At 54.7% G+C, this 22675-nt stretch overlaps 7 protein-coding genes across 7 annotated transcripts; 3 read left to right on the top strand and 4 right to left on the bottom strand.

The window, feature by feature from the left end:
• The first annotated feature begins 643 nt into the window (after positions 1 to 643).
• Positions 644 to 3944, top strand: B0T26DRAFT_470414 (Up-regulated during septation-domain-containing protein). Its single transcript, XM_060435213.1, has 3 exons — positions 644 to 948; positions 1028 to 3589; positions 3669 to 3944. Exons 1-3 carry the CDS (start codon positions 775 to 777, stop codon positions 3780 to 3782), a joined length of 2850 nt encoding a protein of 949 aa, XP_060291840.1. The 5' UTR covers positions 644 to 774; the 3' UTR covers positions 3783 to 3944.
• Positions 3945 to 4513, top strand: B0T26DRAFT_470415 (uncharacterized protein). The gene has a single exon (XM_060435214.1). The coding sequence runs from the start codon at positions 4107 to 4109 to the stop codon at positions 4419 to 4421; it is 315 nt and encodes a 104-aa protein (XP_060291839.1). The 5' UTR covers positions 3945 to 4106; the 3' UTR covers positions 4422 to 4513.
• A 1055-nt stretch (positions 4514 to 5568) lies between these two features.
• Positions 5569 to 6201, bottom strand: B0T26DRAFT_655690 (ankyrin repeat-containing domain protein; the record flags this gene model as incomplete). Its single annotated transcript, XM_060438644.1, has 1 exon — positions 5569 to 6201. A coding segment is annotated over one exon (633 nt), but the record flags the coding sequence as incomplete, so codon positions are not given.
• A 385-nt stretch (positions 6202 to 6586) lies between these two features.
• B0T26DRAFT_470367 (nucleoside phosphorylase domain-containing protein) lies at positions 6587 to 8916 on the bottom strand. Its single transcript, XM_060435212.1, has 2 exons — positions 7808 to 8916; positions 6587 to 7733 (listed from the first exon to the last, which is right to left on the bottom strand). The coding sequence occupies exons 1-2, from the start codon at positions 8775 to 8777 to the stop codon at positions 6856 to 6858; spliced, it is 1848 nt and encodes a 615-aa protein (XP_060291837.1). The 5' UTR covers positions 8778 to 8916; the 3' UTR covers positions 6587 to 6855.
• A 1265-nt stretch (positions 8917 to 10181) lies between these two features.
• On the bottom strand, positions 10182 to 11993 carry B0T26DRAFT_655608 (trehalose-6-phosphate hydrolase; the record flags this gene model as incomplete). The annotated part of the gene is made up of 1 exon (XM_060438639.1): positions 10182 to 11993. One exon carries the CDS (start codon positions 11991 to 11993, stop codon positions 10182 to 10184), a length of 1812 nt encoding a protein of 603 aa, XP_060291836.1.
• Positions 11994 to 17012: 5019 nt separating this feature from the next.
• B0T26DRAFT_756204 (uncharacterized protein) lies at positions 17013 to 17913 on the top strand (the record flags this gene model as incomplete). Its single annotated transcript, XM_060446060.1, has 5 exons — positions 17013 to 17099; positions 17159 to 17209; positions 17283 to 17405; positions 17483 to 17596; positions 17800 to 17913. 5 exons carry the CDS (start codon positions 17013 to 17015, stop codon positions 17911 to 17913), a joined length of 489 nt encoding a protein of 162 aa, XP_060291835.1.
• Positions 17914 to 18766: 853 nt separating this feature from the next.
• B0T26DRAFT_790068 (endoribonuclease YSH1) lies at positions 18767 to 22328 on the bottom strand (the record flags this gene model as incomplete). Its single annotated transcript, XM_060446841.1, has 5 exons — positions 18767 to 19592; positions 19676 to 20330; positions 20397 to 21528; positions 21966 to 22063; positions 22182 to 22328. The coding sequence occupies 5 exons, from the start codon at positions 22326 to 22328 to the stop codon at positions 19045 to 19047; spliced, it is 2580 nt and encodes an 859-aa protein (XP_060291834.1). The 3' UTR covers positions 18767 to 19044.
• Between the last annotated feature and the right edge of the window lie 347 nt (positions 22329 to 22675).

The following is a 22675-nucleotide window of genomic DNA, read 5'->3' as shown; positions in this document are numbered from 1 at the left end:
ACCGCCTACCCAAAGGGGGAAGATGGAAGCGTGGGTGCTCCAACGCTCAAGGATGTGCGGGAGGGGACGCCAATGTAGTGCGGAACCGATTTCGCCAAAGCACCGCCCCCTGTTTTTGGGGGCTGGTATCCAGCTTGATTGCGCTGAAGAACGAAGCCGTCATGCAGCGGCCAACCCTGGGGCCTCTGGCCTTGGCACGGCTCCTGCCCTGCCTTGCCTGCCCAACGTAGCAGCCCGCCAGCCGCCAGCTGCCAAAGCGCGCAGGCTGCTCTGCACTGGAAGGGTTTCTTTCCTTCAACCGTCCCGAGTCCCCGTCCATAACCCAAACCTTGACGTCCTAATCAAACGGCACCAACTCGCGCCGTCTCTATACTACCGCCTTTTTGGATTTGCTCCCTGCATCCGCTCGCCCCCTGGATCCGTCATTCCTCGACTGGTTTCTTCCTCTCCTGTTTTTTGGAGGGCTGCCGACGACGATCGATTCGCCGAATTCGAACCCAGCAACCGATAGGCCTCCCCGTTTGCCTCCTTTCCCGCGATTGTGGGACACGCGCGCAAAGTCTACCCCGACCCCAGCTAGGTTGCATGTCCCGATAGGCTCACGACTGCGCACGAAATTCGATAATTGGGAGACGGTGTTCCGGTCTGCCCATAGTGACTGGGAGAGCAAGAGGGAGATTGTGTGAGGCCACATCTTGGATTTTCGCTCCTTCTTGGTATAATGTCTTGGACGATTATTAGCAACACCATCGTTCTATTCCGACCCCTCACATAATGAACGGGGCCAACACCCGAAGAGGGGGAGATGGCTTCACCCAAGGGTCGAGGCTACCTCCCCCGGCCGTCCAGCCGCCCCCTTCAACTGGGCCCAGCGCGAAGGCGCTCGTCGAGGGCTACAGAAAAGATATCCTCATCGGATTCGACCAAGAAAAGCCGCGCTACAATCCGGTACGAGATAGGACATCCAGGCCTTGTGCCATGCGCTCCCTGGTTAGGGACCCCTTAGCTAACCCTTGCGACTCTCTAGTTGAACCCTGAACGGCCACAAAGCTCCGCTCTCGTCGATCTCAAGGATCCGATACAGGTCCACCTACTGACCGAGACAGCCCTTTTAGACAGCAAGAAGTTCGAGATCTTGTCGCAGGAGGAAGTGGACGGTCTCAAGAAGCAGATCCAATCGCTTACGATGCGCGTCGAGCAGGCCCGGACAAACTTGGCCATACAGTCTAAATATCGCGACGCCGCCATCTCCATGGCCCGCCTCTACTCGCCGGCCAAGTCCGAGGGTAAAAGGCGAAGTCTTCTCGGCAATCGCATGAGCGACTCTGTCAAGGAAGCCGAGATGGAAAAGCAAGCAAGTGAGCGCCGCTGCGAGGAACTTGCCACCGAGCTGTTCACGCTAGAAAAGCGCTTGGTCGAACCCCAGAGGCGTCTGCTTCAGCACACGGCGGGAATCCTACAGATGACGCACCGAGCCGCCGCGAGGAAATTTGGCCAGCCGGCCGCTGGACAGCCGATGATGAATGGAATCCCCGGCAGCCCGGAGAGCCTGTACACATACTCCAACGCTCGCAACAGCCTGGAAGCTACTAGCGAAGATGCCGACTTTGACGATAGGAGTCTCTACCTTCCACTAGACCAGATGGATGGGCAACCTGGTCGCCCGCGCAAAAATACGATCGAAATACCCACTAAGTCGCCTGTACGAGAACAGCAGAATCAGCTCAGGGAGGAGATGGACCGCGCAAAAGACGAGATCTCGCGACTTCAGGCTGTGGAGCGGCAACTGAAGGAGGAGAATTGGAAGCTCAAAAAGGCTGAGGAGGAATCTACTACTGAGAAAATTCAGTCTGGGGCTCTGGAAAAGAAGCTCAAGGACGAAAACACACGCCTCAAAGAAGCCCAGCAGCAACTTAAATCAGAAGCCGACGAACTGCGAGCACAAACTGGGGATCAGAGGAGTTCGATATCTAACGCCGAGCAGAAATTGGAGGCCATGAACAACAAGTTAAGGGAAGTGGTCGTCACGTTTAGTCCAGCGAAGAACAATGACTTTGGTTACCCTGAAGTGGCAGTGGGCTCGGGCTCGACGCTCAAAAGCCAGCTAGAGTATTTAGAAAGAGGAATCGCCACTGCCATGGAGGAGCAGAGGTTACATGCGACAAAGACATCGAGGGAGTCTGAGGAGGTCAGCGCCGCCGCAGCCGCAGCAACAGCATCCCTCGCAAAGGCCGAGTCACGGATCAAAGCCCTTTCCCGACAGACCCAGGACGTGCTTCAGAAGGCCAAGATTACCCAACCGCCAGCTGAGTCAGAGGCAACCCTAGTTGGACAGCTCAACTACATTGAAAATGCTCTTAGCGTATTCCAGACAGAACTTGCATCTTCCGGCAAGAAGAACATCGCACAGGTGGACGCAGTCCTTATGGGCCTGTGGGATATTATCCAGACCGGCTACTCCGAAATTCAGCAGCAAAGGATAGAGCGCAAGAAGCTGCGGTCAGAAAAGGGTGTGGTGGATGACGACGACGACGATGTGTCGGGCGACGAGATTGGAGACATGAACGAGAAGTATTCCCTGCAGGCATTCTCGACCAAAGTCCAATGGCTTTATGCGCAAGCGACAAGTCTGAGAGAACAGAAATCTGTGCTCAAGAGGCAGATCAAACAACAGCGAGAGCTGAATAATAAGAGCGGATCCGAAAAAGATGAGGACATGAGGGCTATGGAAGACGAGCTAGAAACGACCCGAGCAATGCTCGACGAGAGCGAGAGAACTGCGCAAGACGCAATGGATAGGCTTGGACTGACACTCCGCAACATGGAGACGCTCCAAAAGACAAATGCGGCAAACGAATCAGCATCATTCTCGTCGTCCAAGACCATCCAGGACCAGCTCAAGGATCGCAACACTAAAATTGCGGCCCTCGAGTCGAGCAACCAGAATGTGCAGGCCAAGCTCGCCGACGCCGAGACGAATCTGGCCAGCGTCAAGGCGCAGCTCAGCCAGGCTAGCGAATCGCAGACGGCAACCCAAGCAGAGGCAGGCAAGCTCGCTAAGGCGGTCAAGGACAAGGACGAAGAGCTCGACCGGCTAAACATGATGGTCATTGAACTTAAGACGGAGGTGGCCTTTGCTAAAGCCGAGCTTGATGGCGCCTATGGGTCCCGCAAACAGCGCGCAGCCGAGGTGGCGGCACTCTCCAAGACGTCCGAGACATCAGAGCTCAACACGCAGGTGCAGAACCTCCGCTCCGAGCTCGAGAACACGCTCAAAGACCTCGAAGACATCACCAAGGAGTCCATTGCCGCCGAGAAGGAGAAACTCGACCTCGAGTCCAAGCTGGACGACGCCCTCAGCTCAAAGGCGTCGCTCGAGTCGGAGATCAAGACGCTGCGCGACAAGCTCGACGCCGAAGTCTCCAGGCTCCAGGAGCAGCTTGATGCTGAGCGTCTTAAGGCTCCCACTAGTTCCGCGGGTGGTAGTGCCGGCGGTGCCGGCTCTTCCAGAGCCGGAGCCTCCATGCTCAGTGAGCAGTTCAGGGCGACGATGAAAGAGGAAAGGAAGAAATTCCAGGAAGAGCTCAGGGTTGGTTTTACACCTAAACCCCTTTCTGTGCTATCCGCACATACGAGACATAAAGCTAACCTAACTAAACTATGTCCAGGAGGAGCAAGCCAGACGCCGCAAGATCGAAGACGAACTCCGCGCCCTGCGCAAGAGCCAGGGCCTCAGCAGTCGCAGTACCACGAACCTGGGGAGCTCGCTCAGCCCGAGGTGACACCAGCACACACGCAAGACATAACCAATGCGCCATGCCGGATGATTTGATGAAACTGACGAAAGGGCCCTTGTACTATTGAGAGCACGTGGCGTGCCCGAGAAAAGACCCGAACGTAGTAACTAATGCTTCCGCTTTTGGCTTTTTGTTTTCATTCCCTCTTCTTTAGACTCAATCGGTCTACAGAATGGAGGCGGGAAAATTTTCCAGGAGCATGCTCTGTAACAGTATCTCTCCTTACTGCTTGAATGATCTTTTTGGGAGGGGATAACGAGGGGAGGAAGCATTGGGTTGTATTGCACCTTGGATTGGCAAACTTGACGGATGTACTTGTATACCTTTTCTTCCTTGTGTTCTTTTTTGACTACCTTTTTTATCATCCTGGGCTCCGTGTGGTCTCTGCATTATGGGGAAAGCCGAAGAAAGGTTCGGGGTTTGCTAGAATCATCATCATCGTCGGTTTGTGGATTGGATGGATTCTTTTTTCTTTCTTTTAATTGGAAAGCTTTCTTCACACATAAATATAATATATACACACTCATACCGACCCTCGCACGTCTCCTGCATTGGATTGATAGGGGAAGGGGTCTGGTTGGCGCTGAAGCAAAATACTTACTTTTATTTTGTTCAATTGTTTGACTTTTTTGCTGTTCCGCGGCAAATGCCCGTGTTAACCTTTTAATGTGTACGCGGTGATGGATGGGTATGAGCTATTTCATTTTTGTGATAAATCTAATTGCTCCTTGAGGAAAGCCTCATTGAAGCAGACGAAACAATACATGCTTAACTCCTTTCGCTTTCTTCTGGGCTTCTTATTTATTTACTAGTGCTCGTCTATGCAGTCCTTTATAGCGTTTTTACTGACGCTTCGTCTTCTTTCGTCTACTCTAGGAGCGACTTCCACGGTTAGATCTAGGGGCCAACAAAGTGAAATGGCTTATACCCACCACCGTACACAAACTAAAATGAACGCAATTAAGAAGACATATATATATTATGGTCTGTTGTGGAACTTTGCTATGCGATTGGGTTAGGAAACAAACAACGCAAGATAGATAGGTACTACAAAGTACAAATGTGGAAACCATTGACGTTCGGGCCCCCTGAGCTGCTCTGGCAAGCGACGATCAGCAAACTAAGGAAAATCGATAAGCGTATTAGTTTTTTCAAAATTATATAGCAGCCAAACAATGTCCTTGTAGCTTTTCAGGGCGGCGTATCCTCGCGGTGTCCGGCCCCGTATATCCTTCGAGTTGGCCTGGACCTGGCCTGAGGCGAGTAATACCCGGACGACGGTCTTGTGCCCGTTCCAAGCGGCCCAGCTCAGGGGTGTTTGGCCTTCGTTATCCTTCGAGTCGGCCTCGACCTGAGCTGTGGCGAGTAATACCCGGACGACGGCCTCGCGCCCTTTCCCAGCGGCATGGCTCATTGGTGTCCGGCCCTTTTTATCCTTCGAGTTAGCCTTAACATGGCTTATACCAAGTAATAGTCGGACGACGGCCACAGACCCGCCCGTGGCGGCGTGTATCAGTGGTGTCCGGCCGATTGAATCCTTCGCGTCGGCTTCAACCTGGCCTGTGGAGAGCAATAGCCGGACGACAGCTTCGCTCCCGTGCTGAGCAGCGTTGCTTAGCGGTGTCTTGTTAAATCTATCTTTGGAATCGGCCTCGGCCTGACCCGTGGCGAGCAATACCCGGACGACGCTCTCGCTCCCGTCCCCAGCGGCCCAGCTCAGCGGTGTTTCACCATAACTATCCTTGGAGTCGATATCAGCCTGGCCTGTGGCGATCAATAGCTGGACGACGGCCTCGTGCCCTGTCCCAGCGGCCTGGCTTAGCGGAGTTCGGCCCTTTTTATCCCTCGAGTTGATTTCGACCTGGCCTGTGGCGAGTAATAACTTGACAACAGCTACGTGCCCGTTTTGGGCGGCATGGCTCAGCGGTGTTTGGCCATAGGCATTATCCTTCATATCAGCGTCTACCTGTCCTGAGGCGAGCAACACCCGGACGACAGCCTCGTGCCCGTGCTGAGCAGCGTAGCATAGTGGCGTTATGCCAAGAAACGTATCCCACAAGTTGGCTTCGACCTGGCCTGTGGAAAGTAGTAGCTGGACGACGGCATCGTGCCCCTTTTCAGCGGCCCATGTTAGCGGTGTTCTGTGATAAAAAGTATCCTCTAGGTTGGCGTCGACCTGGCCTGTGGCAAGCAATAGCTTGACGACGGCCTCGTGCCCTTTTTCAGCGGCCCAGCTCAGCGGTGTCCGGCCCTCACTATCGCGCAAATCAAAAGATTCGTAATGTTGAATAAGGAAGTTTGCTGCTTCTTTAGCTCCAAAGAATGCTGCTAAATGGAGGACCGTAATCTGCTTTGGAAACACCTCGCTATTGTATGATCCTTCGGGGTAGTCCTTGACGACCATGAGCGCTTGGCTCGCCGCCTCCACCTTGGCTTGGGACCCCGCGAATTCTTCAAACAAGTGACATAATTTCGAAGACTTCCGAGCATGGTGACCCCAGCTGCGTGCCGCATATTCATAAAGCGGATTTAGCTGCAGTCTTTTGTCAAATTCGGAGTTCGTGTGACAGATGCCATCCTCAAAGGCGTCGAATAGAAGGTAGGTAAGGCAGGCTGCCGTGATATCAGACTCTGGTTCCCGAAACCAATCACCTTGGGTTCGTTCAAAATATTCCTGTGTTGTATAGTGGACTAACCGTATGACGCTGCTTTGATCGTCGACCGTGACCAGCCCAGCGCATGCCGAAATAATATCTTCAGCATCCGATATATTGTCTCGCCTGAGCTCTCGCCTGCCTAATTCTACAGCGAGAGCATGCTGAAGCTCTAACGTGGTGAGAGGTCGATTTGCGCATGTGATCCATGACAAGGTCTGCTTGGCGAGGCCCTCTTGGTCTTTTGCCTGACCTTCAATGCGTTCCATCGCGTCCTGATATGCACGGTCGTATGCGTCCGACCCGGTCGGCAGTTTTGCAAGAGCCTCTCGCACGGCCAGGGGGGATCTCTTTCCAATCAAGGAATCAAGGTGCAGCTTTGCAAGGAGGAACCTGAGGATATATTAACGCCGTACATCGTCTTTGGAAAAAGCGGCTACATACATTCCTTGGACTGACTGGATGATCCCGCTCCTGACCTCCTCCTGGAGTTCGGGGCTGCGGCCAACGAAGGCTGGAAGTCGGGACATATGGCTATGGAGATATGCGCCCACGTCTTCGTCGCTAGCGCGGATTTCTAGTGAAATACTACTCCCTTTGAACTTTTCATTGACCTCCGGAATAAACCTTGAAGTTGCAAAGACGTTGGCATCCGACCCAGCCTGGAGGTTGAAGATCTCTGTCAAAAGTCTCGCTCGACAGCCATCGAAAGCTTCGCACTCGTCAAGCGCATCAATGATGATGAAAACTCGAGAGTAATCAGTAACGACATGGTTTAGTGTTTTCAAGATTTCCTCTACCGACGGCCGAGTGCGGGTAGACTTGTGCTTGTCATGGAGGGTTTTCACTTCGTTCGGCAGAGAAGCCCTCTTCTGGCTTAGCTGTTTGAGGAGACTTGCCAGCAGGTCGTCAACCTTTTGCTCCTCTTTTCGCCTGAAATTGCAGTATATATATGCGAGACATATTGTTGGGTCGCCTTGGAATCTTTTGCAGAGATCGTCAACCACAATGGATGTGAGTATCGTCTTCCCGGCTCCCGGGATGCCTGGGCAGAAGAGCGTCTGCTTGCGTGTGACTAGCCAAGTCTGGTACTCGTTCGAATCTAGAAGCCACTGGCCAGTTCCCGGCTGCTGTAGCTTGAAGTAGTCACTCTGTTGCAGACCGTAGTCAATTGGCGTGAGCCAATCCAAAATCTTCTGCTCTTCCTCATTATGACGATGACGTAGAATGTCGTCTGTCCTCCTTCCTATGTCCGAGAGTCCAGTTTGAACGTTTGACAGCACTACATATGTAGAATGATTAGTTAGCCAGCCAGAGACATCCAATGTAGCCCCATTTCATATAACTTCAACTCACAGCTTTCTATCTTGCCAGCCCATGACGGCAACGCAGACACCCTTTTAGGTTTGAGCACATGGAGAAGCTCTCTCGCATACGCTGCAGCTGTGAGCGCTGCGTAGTTGTGCCACTCGTCGTTCTTGTGGGAGTCGGAATAATCGCAGATGCCTCGAATTACCAGACACGGGAAGTTGTTCATCAAGCCCCCGGCTTCCATCTCGAAGCACAGCACTTTCAGCTCTGGATCTTTGGCAATTCGGTCTCTCTCGACGGCGTCTTTCATAACCGAGTTGGCAGATGCAATGATGCCATAGTGGACAGATACTTCACGGTGGGTAGAACGCGGCGGACGCTTCTCCAAGCCGTCAGCCTTGCAGGCGTCACAGTTCTTTCCGTCCTTGTGGCCATAGTCGGTGCGAAACAGCTGATCTTTGGCTGGCCGTCGGTAGTCGGGCATATCCTCCATGAGCTTCAAGTTTTCGGCGATGGTGTCCGGCTTCTTGGGGTCGTTGTGGCGCCGTCTGATCTCGGGCAGAGCTCCTAGAAGCGCCTCGGGAGGAGCGTTCAGCTGGCCTGTCCGCTGGAACTGGCCGTTTGACAAGCGTTTCCCGAAATCGTATTGCACCACGCCACCGAGAACTCCCTCTGGTACGCTAACCACGACGTCGCCGAGTCGAATATCTCTTTCCCCTATCGGCGCGCCTCCGCCAATGCCCACCATCAAGGCAAACTTCAAGTTTGGGAACGAGCGGACCATGTCTCTAGCGACGCAGGCAGCCGAGGTGGTCCCGTATCGACCATCTGGCAGGCATCCAATGACCACATTGTGCCCATTAATACGGCCAAAGGCGTACGTGTTGTTGTCGTTAACTTCGTCCATATCATGGCAGTCGAATTCATCATCGAGCATCCGGCATGCGGCTTCGTATTCCTCTTGCAGGGCACATATCCAACTGATTCCGTAGTCTTCGATGGACGGTTCCGACATGGTAGGAACAGCTGTTGTATCAAAGGACTCGGTCGTCCAACACCGCCGATACACGTAGGTCTAGGTCGTTTGGCAGGTTTCGGTGAAAGCTCGATGGCTACAACTTGTTAACAATAGGAGGACTGACAACTGACAGGACTCAACTCGCCAGCTCTCGACTTAAGGAAAATGCGAAACGCCGTACATGTATGTGAGGCCCTGCTTCGGGATTTCCAGTCCTTTTGAGCCGCCGCATCTCGTCGCATTTGGCGTGCAGAATTCTAGGCTGCCAATAATTGACTGGTCAGAATGTAGTCACCGAGATAGGTGGCTACGTTGAGGCGGCACAATGTGCATCGGTTCACACCATCTGCGCCCAGCCCCGGCCCCCACCCCTGGCCCAGCTGTTTCCGATGCAGCCCGGACATTTGGGTGTTACCAGTGCCACTGCTCCAGCTGTCCAGCTCGTTAAACAGCGGCGCTAGGCTGGAGCTCTTCTAGGCCAGGACTTTTTTGGTGATATTGTGGAGGACGATGGTGATTAGTTTACTGAAGGTGAGAAGCGCAATGGCGACGGGCAGGCCAAGACATACCCATGCGAGCGAGATGGCCTCTGTGATCTGTCGCACCCGGCTAAGAACAGGGAGTTTAAGAAGTAGGAGAGGCCAGTCAAAGTCTAGTGGTAGGAGTACATCTGAAAGAGATTTCAGCTTGTGGTGGTGTCCAAGGTTGACTTTGTGCTGTTATTATCCGATGGCGACGGCTACATGTCAACAAGATCATGATCTATGTGCTCCTAGTTACGGAGTACTTCGTACTGTCGTCAGGTCTCCGGCGTGTTAATGGGGTAACTGACGGGTGCGGTAGTGCAACCCCGTCACAAATCATATCGGCGTTACTGGAGTTGTCGATAGGCGGCTCTGAAATTGAAGGCGCAGTGGCTGTTTGCACTGTGTGGAAGGAAGTCTGAACGATCGAAGGCATGAGACTCGGCGATTGGGATGGCTTATGGCCAAGTCTACCGACATAATAATTGACACTACAGAATCTGCAAGCCGAACTTGAGCTTCCACTCCATCGCGCCTACGTAAAGTTGCTAGAAACTTTTGTCGTCGTCATAGGCCCATGATCCGATGACCAGACGTGCGACATATCTCGATCGCAATTTCTTCAGTAGGGGCTTTCCCGCAAGGAAGGCGCGGCCCGCCCAATTCGGGCCACCTCGCTCACTGTGTGTGTATAAGAATACATACTGTATAGGATGCACATTCGCGCGCTACAACGTCCGCCAGCTCGCCAAGGCAGATTCTGCCCCTCGTCTATGATGCCTGCCATTTGACTGCGGCTGCAAGGGCGGGCGGAAAAGATTGCGAACTCCGAGCCGACCGCATTACAGGCCAAGTCGATTCAAAAGTTGTCTAGAGCCTAACTCCTGATTTTTCCAATCAGACCTTCCCACTCTTGCAGATCCACAGCCCTCCCAGGTGGTTTCCGTTGCGTCTTCTCGGGGGCGTAATTGCCCCACGCCCAGGACTCCAATTTCAGCGCCTTAGGAAGCACAAAGCTCTGCTTCTGCCCGGAAAAGTTCAGCACCACCAACCACCGGTCTCCACTGTCCACGCTGCTCGTCCGAATATAGGCGTAAACATTCGGGTCGGCAGGATTCTGGTCGTGGAAATCGCCATAGACAAACACCTCCTTGTGCTCTGCGCGGTTCTTCAAGCAACGCTGCCAGAACTGCCAGGTGGTCAGCTCACCACCACTGCCTTCGCCCGACTGCTGCTGCATTTGCGATTCGACGTTGACCGTCTTGTAGTCGCTCATGACTCTCATCCATGGCGTGACCTCCGGGTCGCAGAATCCCGCATTCGGCGCTGCACTCCACTGCATCGGGGTTCTCGAGTGGTCCCGCGCCTTCATGTCCATCACCTTCCGGCCCAGCGACAGCATGTCGGGGTCGTTGGCATACAGTGTCTGGACCTTCTTCCAGTAGTTGATGGTCTCAACGTCTCGAAAGGCCTCCGGTGGCCACTCGCCCGACCTCGCATTACGCATCCCAATCTCCTCTCCCTGATACACAAACAGGGTGCCGCCCAGCGTGGTCTGCATCAGCGCGAGCAGCTTTGCCCCTTTGTCTCTCCATTCATCGCTGTCGTCGGCATACCGCGACACGGAGCGCGGTTGGTCGTGGTTCTCGATGAAGACGGTGTTCCAGCCGTCTTTCTCAATCATGGTGCGCTGCCAGCGCGTGATGATGGCCTTCATCTCGCGCACCGTCCACGGCTTGAGCGCCATGCGCACGTTCGGATTGTCGATGTCGACGAGGCCAAAGATGAAGATCATGTTGAGCTCTCCGGACCGGGCGCCGACGGCCTTTAGGATCTCGTCCTCGTCATACACAAAGGGCATTTCGCCCAGCGCAAGGGCTTCGTACTTGCTCAGTACCCGTCGGTTCATCTCGGTGAGGTAGTCGTGCAGCTTGGGCCCGTTGACGAAAAACTTCTGGCCAGGCTGGTACTTGTGCTCGGGGCCTAGGATGAGCGGTGCGTCGGGGTACGAGGGCACTTTGGAGATCAGGTTGATGACGTCCATGCGGAACCCGGAGACGCCGCGCTTCAGCCAGAAGTGCATGACGTCCCAGACGGCCTCTCGCACCTCGGGATTCTCCCAGTTCAGGTCGGGCTGTTCGGGAGTGAACAGGCCAAGGTAATACTCGCCCGTGACTTGGTCATAGTTCCAAGCCGAGTTCGCTTCGCCGAGAATCTGAGCCCAGTTGTTTGGCGGCTCGGGGCTGCCGTCGGGGTTGATGCTCTTGGGCGCCTTCCAGATGTACCAGTCGCGTTTGGGGTTCGTCTTGCTGCTCTTGCTCTCGAGAAACCAAGCATGCTGGTTGCTGGTGTGGTTCACAACCAGATCCATCACCAGGCGCATGTCTCGCCGCTTCAGCTCGCGGATGAGGTCGTCCACGTCGGCCAGCGTCCCGTAGCAGGGGTCAATGTCCTTGTAGTCGGCGATGTCGTAGCCCATGTCGGCCTGGGGCGACTTGTAGATTGGCGATGTCCACAGCACGTCGATGCCGAGCTCTTTGAGGTAGTCGAGCCTCGACGTGATGCCCTTGACCGATCCCCAGCCTGTCGCGTTGCCGGGGTGGGACTGGAAGGACGACGGGTACACTTGGTATACGATGGCTTCCTTCCACCATTTTGGGGAGGCGTAGGTCGAGTCTGGGGATGCCATGGTCCTGGTTCGGTTTATCCCGACGGTGCGTGTGTGTGTGTGTGTGTATCTGTGTGTCTGTGTGTCTGTGTGACCAAAGAGACAGAGTATGTATGAAGGGTGCCTTTTGGAGAGTGAGGACCTGAGTTACCCCGCGTTTGTCTCCGCGCAGGTCTCCGAGAATTGTGAGTTAGAACATAGTAGAGGCTGTCAAATGGCCAGGCTCAGTCAGGTCCCCTGTTTAAGCCACCCCCATTTATTGCAACTTGCATAGCATGAGCAACCAGTTTGGCCTGTCTAAATTCCCTGTTCTCACCAAAGGACCGCATCCTTTTCTGCAACTTGCATAATATGTGCAACCTACATTCAGGCCCCCTGCTTAAGCAACCAATTCAGACAGACCAAATAGGCTGCACATACTAGGGTGCGGTCTTTTGGTGAGAACAGGGAATTCAGACAGGCCAAACCGGTTGCTCATACTATGCAAGTTGCAATAAATGGAAGTTGCTTAAAAAGGGGACTTGATTGTACGTGTAGATAATATCACCTATTCATGGGTAAAGGTGAGGAAGTGCAGCGCGGCCCCATACCACGACACCATCTAGGTTAGTTTAGGTGCAGGCCGTACGGGTACGCCTGCCTAGGTAGTTGGCGTTTTCCTTCGTCGATTCTAGCAATTGAGTATTCTACTTGGCTCCAAAGAATTGGTCGGTAGGCAAGGTTCCTCCTCCCATATGGTTATATAAGTCCAACGACGGCAACGCTAATCAGGGGGTTCAGGGGCCGGGCAACAAGGGGTTTATTTACATCACCCTTACCCACTAAAAATCTACTTCGTAGTACGGATCCAATTATTTTCCTTTTTTTCTTGGCCCACCCACCTCATCATATAAGGTGGGCCCTCCCCCTGATGAGAGGTCGTCGGCATCGCTCCTTCAAGGATGTCCTTTTTCCTAGTCTTTCTTTAGAAATCACGTCTTTTTTTACCATTGGTGCCTTTGCCTTTACACCGCTTCAACGAGAATTGGCAAAGATGGGCCAAATTGCCACCATCTGGCTGCAGCTGAATCCGGCCATGATATTTATAGACGTCTGCCTGTCTGTCTGTCTGTCTTGTCTGTCCGTATGTGCGCCACAGATTTGCCTGAAGGCACGCTCTCTTGGACCGAAAGCATGTAAGGTAAGATAGGTAGTTCTAGAAAAGGCGGCTGAAAACGTTGTCCATGTTACGGCATCATGGCGTGCATGTGCATCTGGTCCCGCTTTGGGGGGAGTGTTTCGGCCGCCGAATTTTGGCTGGCGGATGCTCACCCCTATAGGTACCATTTTCGGCGGCTTCAACACGGAGCGCACAAGTCTTACAAGTATCCCTCCAACTACCTTGATAGCTGTGTCATGTCAAAGGGAACATGCTCACCGTTCCGTTGATTCGTCCTTTCCATGCCTAGCGTGTCATTTCCCGCGAACCCGCCCTTTCATTCTTTCTTTCTTCTGTTTCCTCTTGTCCTCATCCGAGACACTTACAACGCCAGTGTTTAGAGGCTAGTGCAGTACCGTACCAACAACTAACGAGGCAACTAAGGTACGTACCTCCAAAAATGGGTTGTGCCGGTTAAGTCCCCTGTTTCGGGTTGTTGACACTTGACAGCTTGCTTGCAGCACTCGGTTCTTTGGATGCCATTGCGGGGTTCCCGCAGGAAGCGGCGACTGGCAGCTAAAACCCCTTCCCCAGACGGAAAAAGGCGCGGCAATCGTGTTTTCCGGTCATGATAAGTCCGGCGCCCCTGCAATGCCGGCCCCGGGAGCCGACGGCCGGTCTAGGCTTTAGCCGCAGCGGCAAAGGAACGGCAGTGATCAACGTTTCGACTAAGCTAGGTTGATTTCGTCTGTCAGTTGAACACGTGCATATCAAAGGTTTTAATCGAGGCCCTAAAAATAGCTCGAAAAGCAAGTCAAAAGGTGGTTTTATTTGCGAGCTATTTTGGCTTATGGCCCGCAAGTCTTGCCTTCCGGCTGGCCCGCAGCTGCTTACAGAACTTGTCAATGGAGCAGCCTATTTGCTGCTGTTGGAGATGAACTATGCGGACGGCGGCTTCCTCGCTCGTACGCAGGGCTCGTACGATCCGCTGGACCCCTTAACAACTTCGGACCGTAAAGAATACCACTGCAGTTCAGTCTGCCGGCCGGCCCGCCACCGGTTCCCCCATCTCCGATCAAGAGTAGCTACGGCCGGCCCGCCCTGGAGGCCAACAGTCCACTCACGCCAAAGGTCTGTCACCGTTCTGACAGTACGGCTCATGCGGTACTGTGGCGGCTGTTCCTCATTTTCTTCGGCTGGTAGCCAGCTGATTGTGGGAGCCGGGCTACAAAGGCGGCTAGCAGCAGAACCATACTGGCTTTGTTCGTCGGGGCCAGCTCCCGGCCCAGCCACAGGGCCAGCTGCCGGCCTAGTTATAGGGCTAGTTCGTCGGCCCGCTTCGGCCAGGACCGGCTGTGGAGCGGTTGCTTGTATATGGACTGTAAGGCCGGCAGAAAGGATATTGTGGAGCTTAAATGTCTGCTGCGACTGGGCCTCGATAAGCCGCATCTCGGTGGCTTGGAGATTTGCTGTGAGCTCTCGGACCAGGGCCTCATTGCGAGCATCGATCGACTTCAAGTAGTCTCATAAGACTGGAAGCGCTTGGGTTAATATAGCTAGCTGGCTGGGCCGCTCTTCTTCCTGTACGAAAGCAGCCACCTGCTTGGCGAATAGCTGATATGCTGGGTGTTGGAATACTGGGTGGCTCCAAACTGGGCTATTCGGGAACCTATCCATCAGGATAGCCGAGTCTTGCAGAACTACCCCACGTAGGTAGAAAAGGAGGTTGGTAAAGCCCATGGCGGCTAGATTGTTAATTTGGCCAGGCCCTGGACCAAACCGGTCTTGCCACTGGTCTAACTGCGGCCAGATCATCGAAAGGACGTCGGCTGGCGGCGCCACGCCGGCCCTCCGGACCTCAAAGCATCCCATCTGCGGAGGGTGGCCGGCCATAGTACGCATAAACGTACGGGGTAGGGAGTTGAGGTAACAGCCGATTATCTGCTCTTGGTTCCAACGGCCGGCCCGGCGGATTTGATCCTCGCTAACACCCTTCAATTCGGCTACCTTCGCTCCCGAGCTGCGGCCGATATGTGTCTTCTTTTGGGAGCTGATCCCGGCATACGAGAGGGCCCTGGCCGCCCACTCCCGTTGCGAGTTGTAGGATAGACCTGCCGTTCGCCCCGTACTACTACTCGTGATCAGGCGGATGTCGTACCACGCCGGACGCCGGCTGAAGTCTGGGAACGGCTCTTCTGTGAGGTCCTAGCGGAAAAGGAGATAAAATGCGAGGCCGCTCAACATACAAATTAGTGGCTTACGGTTCCGTAGAGCCCCGGCTGTCTCGAGCCGGCCGTGCTGGTTGGTCTTCCCGGCCCGCGTCGTCATGATCAACGGCATACAAGGAGTAGGGCCTTCGTCCGGGAACTCAAAGGTAAATAGATCGGATAGCTCTAAAGCCCTCCGGTCGCCTCCACGTGTGAGCATATAGTGGCCAAGAAGCAGGTCGACAAGGGTCCGCAGGTGGCTCTCAGCTGAGCCGGTAGCTGTATGCGCCCACAGCTCGTAGCATATCGTCTCAAACTCCAGCTCTGTATAGCCATCCAGCAGAGTATCAGAGCCTTTATCCGCACAGCTGGTCTTGGCCTGCTCGGCATCGCGCCGCTGTAAGGACTTGAGGTAATCCCGGACATTGTCTTCGCGTGGAGATGGGTGGATGTTCATACCGCGTGCCTTTTGCGTGCGGTAGAGGTCCGTAATTGCCGTGATATAGCTGCGGACCGATCGCCAGGCTAGCCGTGTCTCTTCTTGTGGAGTATCCGCGGCCGCCTTCCGGCTTTTGGCTCGTAACGGCCGGCTGGTGACGCTCTTAGTGAGGAAGTAAAGGAGCTTGTCTTCTGTGACGGTGTCCCCATCGTAATACTGCTGCAGCCTACAGAACTCCTGGAATTCCCGCTGCTTTGGCTCGTACGTAGAGGTCGTATTCTTTGGCCGCATGGTGTGAATTACGGAGAGGATGCTCTGCGCCTTGGCGCGTAGTTCTGCGTTGTTGAGTGCGTCGCGTTGCACGCGTCCCAAGCCCAGGACAGGGGGTAGGCCGCTAACCGTAATCACATCCCACTCTGGCCGCCAGCCGGAGCCGTAGCCGTAGCCGTAGCCGTAGCCGGAGCCGGAGCCGGAGCCGGAGCCGGCTGCGCCGCCGGCGCCCTCTTTCGCTTGCGGGCCATAGTTAAAAACAGGTCAATTGATCGATAGGATGCGCGGGAGACTGGCTAGCTCTACGGCTGGCCGGCCGGACGTAAAGCGGGAGGGAGCGAGAGGCCTTACACGCATTTGAGCAGCTAACTCGCTGGCACGCCCCGCGAGCAGGCCGGTCAATAGGGGGCCACAGCGGCTCGATCAGCCAAGCTAGGCTAGTTACAGCGGCCTGTCTAACTGGGAAGCGCTGTAGCGCTAGCGTACTAGACCCAACTCAGCTGCGCAATCAGCGAGTGGATGAAGAGACCGGGATCTAGGCCGCATTTGTGTGGCGGCCCGGTGTGAAAATACGATAGGCCGGCGAGCACAGGGGGGGGGGGGGGCACGGGCCATAGTCAGCCAGCTCAGCGAGAGCTCAGCGAGGGCTCGAATACCATATTTAGTGCATTAGCCTGGTACGGTGAGTCTGCTGCCCGATCTCGCCGAACTGAAAGAAACAATCACCCTTTCGTGTTATTATTAGTTGGTTGGCATCGAGCAAGGAAGGAGTTGATCATTAAATTCCAGCTAGATTTTCGTTAGAGTAGTAATTAACGCAACGCATCAGATTTAAAAACTTGAAGAGGAAAATAAGACGTTTTACCAAAGCAAAAAAAGAAAAAAGAAAATCCACCCGCTTACCATCCCTTCCTTCGTCTACATTCCCCTTTTCACTATCATAATATTCAATCACGGATCCCTCGTCTTGCGCCAATCATGTTGTCATGGTTTCCATCCGCGGAATCTTGGCCTCGGCCGTCGTTGCCCTCTTCGCCGTGCCAGCTCTCGCGGCCATCCTGCCAGCAGACGTGGTGAACAACATTAAAACGGTGACACGGAAGTCGCAAGTCCTCCACGCTCCTGCCAACAGCATCACCTCATCAACGGGCCCCTGACTATCATCGGCGTGGGACCATTCCCGGTGAGTGTTTACGGGTGGTGGCGCACCCCCCATAAACTCTTAACCTGTAGCGCCGCGCCGCGCTCATAATTAGACCATTATCAAGGGGCTCGCTGACATTGTTACGACAGCAACTACCGCCATTGCCCAGGTGCAGGGTGATCTCCCGGTCCCGGCCGGAGCTGACGCCACGGCCATTGCGGATGCTTTCAGAGACGTAAGCGAACCCCCCCCCCATCCCTTTTGCCGTTCTGTACAGCGAGCTAACCTAACCGGTTCCTCCCCCTCTGCCAGTTTGTCCGCATCCACCAGCAGCTGCTCAACATCTTGATCGGCAAGGCTGGCTCGTTCCCGACAGTGCCCCTCATTGGCTCGCCGGTTGCTGCCGCGCTCCGCAGGATCGAGGGCGTCATCGATGGAACCAAACCCCCTCCCCCTGCCCACCCATCCATCACACTCCCCAAGAAACCTGCCTGCCTGCCTGCCTGCCTGCCTGCCTGCCTACCTACCTACCTGACTGACTGACTGACTGACTGACTGACTCGCCATTATATCTCCATTCAGACTATCGCATTCAGCCTCATTAACACGGTCCAGTCTGAGCGACGCAGATCACCGACGACCACGACTCGCTGTCGTCGTCGATCCAGACGGCCATCATGGCCTACAGCGGCCTTACCGGCCCCATTGTTAAGCGCGATCATGCGCGCAACTTCTCTGCTTGATTAAATGTAGTGCAATGGGTGCTGACGCACTTTGGGCATGGGAAAAGACGGGGGGGGGGCTGGTTGGATCTCACCTCGCTTTCTCAACATTGTTGGAAACTTTTTCTCCCATATCATTCATATATAGCCCGAGATATTAGGCAGCTGCGAACTAAATGTCAGTCAGTCGTGACTTGACTTTATTATCTCTGAAAGGTTTTTGATTAGCACCTAGGTTAGGTTAGTTTGAAATGATAACGACTCTGCCAAGCAATTACCTGGGTAATTTATTATTGTGTATGACTAAATCATCAAATTACTGAGTTGTTCGTCTTTCAAGCATCTGTTCCGCGTGTCGGTGATTAATTAATTACCGAACCTGTTTGAGCGCTGCTCGGATATTCTTTGAACTGCTCTTAATGGAGCAAGCTAGTGAAATGGGTCGTTGATTCTCTCTTTCGTTCTCTAATACCTCATCATATCAGACGAGCGAGCGCTCGGCCGAGTTTTCAGTCAGTGTACTAGTTAATTAGATGAACTTGCGGACTAGCGTGTAGGATTTTCGGTCTACTAACAGCTTCATGGTAGGTATATAGCGTTTACACACCACAAAAACAGTTAGCGATACCTAGGTACCTTACCTACTTACCTATAAAGTTAGGTAATTGTCACGATCCTAGCCCAAGATGTACTATGTAGGAGGCTCGGGGGGGGGGGGGACCTCAACCCAGAGTTAAGCTTTATGGGGTCTACGAACCAATAGGTAGGCGCTCGCTCACCTCGATAAGTATTTGGGGACACCGAGAACTTGAGGATGAAGGGTTTCTTATCCATGTTCAGACGCAAGGACGCAGAGTCGCGGGGATAGTAGAAGGTCACCATGTTCGCTTTACATAGTAGGTTACCGAACAGCCAAATTTTCACTGATATAAAAACACCCACTAGCCTAGGTAGCTTGACATACAAGTGATATAGAAGATTTGTTCCGCCGCTCTCCCCTTTCCACGTCCCATTTCCACATTGAAGCCGAACTGAACTGGCTTGAGAGGTTAGCAAACAAACAACTCCTTATCCATCCCGTGTCCCCCAGATTAGGATTCTTTTCATACAGTTCTTTCCTTTTGGTTGATACAAAAAACAAGTTAGCACAGACTAGAACTGGCCGCCGGCCATGGGCGCCGTGACCTCGACGGCACGCTCGACGACGGCGCGCACGCGGTCGGCAAACACCTTGGTCTTGCACTCGACCTCGAGGTCCTCGAGCCAGACGGTGGCGACCATCTTGTCGACCCTGATCTCAACGCCCGGGACCGGGATGCCGAGGCGGTGCAAGCGTGCGAGCTCGGCTTGCTGGCGCGCCTTGAGCTGCGTCTCTTGTTCCTCCTTTATGTTGTCGTCGTCTTCCGACACATCCATCGAGGCACCACCCTCCGAGTCTGCGCCGGCGTCTGGGTCCACGCTCTCGCCTTTGGGGGGCAGGAGCTTCTTCTTTGCTGATGCGGCCGATGCCGGTGGCGAGGGCGGCAGCTTGGGCTCCGTGACGGGATTCACGTTTTCGGCGCCGAACTGCGCCTCGAGGAACATCATCAAGCGCTCAAGGCGCTCATCGGGAGAGAGGTTGGCATGGAGGTTCCGCGTGGGTAGCTCGAATGACAGCGCCTCGTCGTGAGAGTGTGAGTGCGGGTTCTTGCTTGCAGAGCCTAGAACAGAGTCATGTTAGTGAATAGGGCTCAGCTCCAAGTCCCATCTCTGAAGTTGAGGGGGAAAAGGGGGAGGCGCTTACGCTTTACTGCCGCAGGGCTGCTCTCAATGCTGACAAGCACGGCCATAACGGCGTCGGCAATACCATCGTTGAGGACATTGCCCTCCCATTCCAGTTCGATCTCGCCGGTGCTGTGGTAGCGGACCGTAACACAGCCCATCACTAGGTAAGTAGCGACAACATCGCTGTCCTCGTCGGCCTCCGCTTGAGCCCCAGCCTCGCTTGCGTGGCCGTTGCCATTAGCGTTGGCAGAAGAATGCTGGGGCTTAGGCTGAGGGAGCTCCTCGACGCCGCCAAAGGTGCCCTCAAGGCCCCATTTGATCAAATCAATGCTGGCGGCGCTGAGCCGGAGGCGCTGCTTGCAGGCAATCGTCGTCGTGGTCAGTCCGGCGTACTCGCGCAGGTCCTCGGGCGCCATAAGCGACATCTTAAAGTCATTCTGTACTAGCACGCCCGTGAACACCTTTGGCTCCTGGGCCCCGCTGCCACCCCTGGGCGGCGGGATTGACGCAAGCTTGCCCACAACCTTGGCCGTCTTGTCCGCTTTGAACGGAATGCGCAGCTCTTCGCAGTTGCGGGGGCTGTAGACTTTCACCTTGTTGGTCTTGGACGCATTGAGAGATAGCAGCTTGGACTTGAGCCGCATCATGTTGTGCACTTCGCCGTGCACGAGAATCTGTTAAATCCAAGCTGTCAGCTGGGCCGTGGCTAGCAGGTACACAAGGAGATCGGATTTACTTACCACAACGGGGGCGCTAACCTCCTCAATGAACTCCCGGTTCTCTGTTCCGTCGACATGGGCCGCAAACGAGTACTCTTGGACCGTGCAACGGCGAGGGATCATGACCTTATCAGTATCGCCGCCTGGGTTCCGGCGCCCGCCGCCAACATTTCTAGACATGACGGCCTGAATCTGCTCGGGCTCCTGCATGATCTGCTTGGCCATAGTCCCTTCAACGCTGTAACCGGTGATAATGACGCCGTTCTTTTCACTCGGCGCCCAGCGTTCTAGCAGTTCACGGCTGACACCGTTCTGGAGCATACCCGGGCTGGCTAGCATGACGCAGCCGCCCACGTCGTCGAAGCGGTCGATATTCTTCAGCGACCGGATGAACTTGAAGTCCCAGGGCCCGCCTTTCCCAGCCGAGTCTCCAGACGCCTCGGCATCAGCCATGCGCTCCCGGAAGAGACGTTTGATATTATCATTCATGGCGCCGACATAAGTCTGATAGACCAGCATGCACTTCCTGGCGAGATTGCTGGCATAGTAGATGGGGTACTTTTGGAACTCTGCATGCTTGCCCCAGTACTCGTCGAGGATCAGAAGGAGCTCCTGCGCTCGGCCTAGGGCGAAGACAGGCATGAGAACTCGGCCGCCCTTATTGAGGACCCCGGTGATAGACTTCATCAGAGCCTGCTCCCTCTCAACGCGCGGCACGTGCGAGGCAATGCCGTAGGTCGATTCCGTGATGAGCACGTCGATCTTGACGCCTTTGGGTACTTCGGCAGACACCAGATGACGGTCTTGCTCCCTCGAGTAGTCGCCGGTGAAGAAGATGTTGAGGCCCGCAATCTCGATCAGAAACATGGCCGCGCCCAGGACGTGTCCTGCAGGATAAGGGGTAATGCGGATCGACGAGATGGTATGGGTGGTATGGTAGTCGATAGCCTCAATCTGGGGGAACGTGTTCAGGTGGTCCTGCTCTGTGTAGACAAGCGACGTGGTTGGGTTTGAAGACGTGTTGCCGACGCGCACACTGTCCTGGATAAGCCACTTGTAGATGGCCTTGGTGGGATGCGTCATGAAGACGCGGCCGCGGAAGTTGGTCTTTGCCAGAACATATGGCAGCGAGGCGGCATGGTCTATGTGGAAACTGCAACCGAGTTAGTACTATGCGGGCGGCTGAGGGAGAGGGAGATGGGAAAGAAGAAAAGCAGAAGCAAAATGGCTGAGATGCTTTACAGAGCGCATGGGAAGGCAGAGGCAAAGGCAGAGGCAGAGGCAGCGGCAGAGGCCGGTCAAGCTTGGGGCAGCTTTGGACATGGTGACGAGATATTATATTTGATATCTGAGTACATATATGGTGTGGACGGATGGTACATGACATGGCAAGGCGGCCGTCGCGTCGCTACGCGAGGCCGTGGTAACGAAGCAGCATGCGAGCATGTACCACAGTCAGAGGACCATGACGATGCCACGGCGACTGGGCCAGAGCCAGCCGCCTCTACCAATGTTGCCTGCCCCAAGCCAAACACAGCGCGACTCGCGCCCGGTACAGAAGGACGCAAACGATGGGAAGGGGGAACTTACTGGCTGATGAGTAGCACATCTACCGTGCTCAGGTCGAAGTCGTCAAAGAAGGGGAGGGCAGCAAGCCCGTCGTAGGCAGGATGCTGGCCGGCGTCAAGCTATTTCCCCTCAGAGACATTTTAGCGGGGTATAACCAAAGTGGCGTAGCTGGGACAGGCAAGCACGCGACACAGGGCAGATGCAGGATTGGGGGAGGGCAGGGAGACTTGCCATGACTGTCTTCCCCTTGTACTGAATAATATGGCATGATCGGCCAACCTCGTTGCCACCGCCCAAGCAAAGAAACATGAGCTCGTCAGCCGGGTCGACAGGCTCGTCGGGCACGGCGGATGCCATGGCTGAGGCTTTGCGCTTGGATGCCATGGCGGGCGCGGTGTCTCTCTCTTTCTTGTGATGACAAGTCGTTCGGTGCAGTCGATCGGCGGGGTGCGACTCGTGCACCTACCTTGTCGGAAGGCAGCTGGTCGCTCTCGTCTTTCGCCCAGTCGCTTTCTCTCCAATGACCACCTCAATTGTCTGTCAGTCTGCTCAGCTCAGCTCAGATCTTGCTCTTTCCAGATGCCGCGTGCTTCTGATCAACCTAAGGCATGCTTGCCTGCGCGACGTGTAGAAGGAGTGGAGCGAAGAGATTAACGCGAATTAACGTCGTCGGATGCGGGGATACGCTGGCAAAGGGACGCAGGGCAATAATGAGGACAGGAAGAAACAAG

This window comes from Lasiosphaeria miniovina, assembly GCF_030549165.1.
Source record: "Lasiosphaeria miniovina strain SMH2392-1A chromosome Unknown B0T26scaffold_7, whole genome shotgun sequence".
In the NCBI taxonomy this organism is placed as follows: Eukaryota; Fungi; Ascomycota; class Sordariomycetes; order Sordariales; family Lasiosphaeriaceae; genus Lasiosphaeria; species Lasiosphaeria miniovina.
This window is presented reverse-complemented; position numbering and strand designations above follow the sequence as displayed.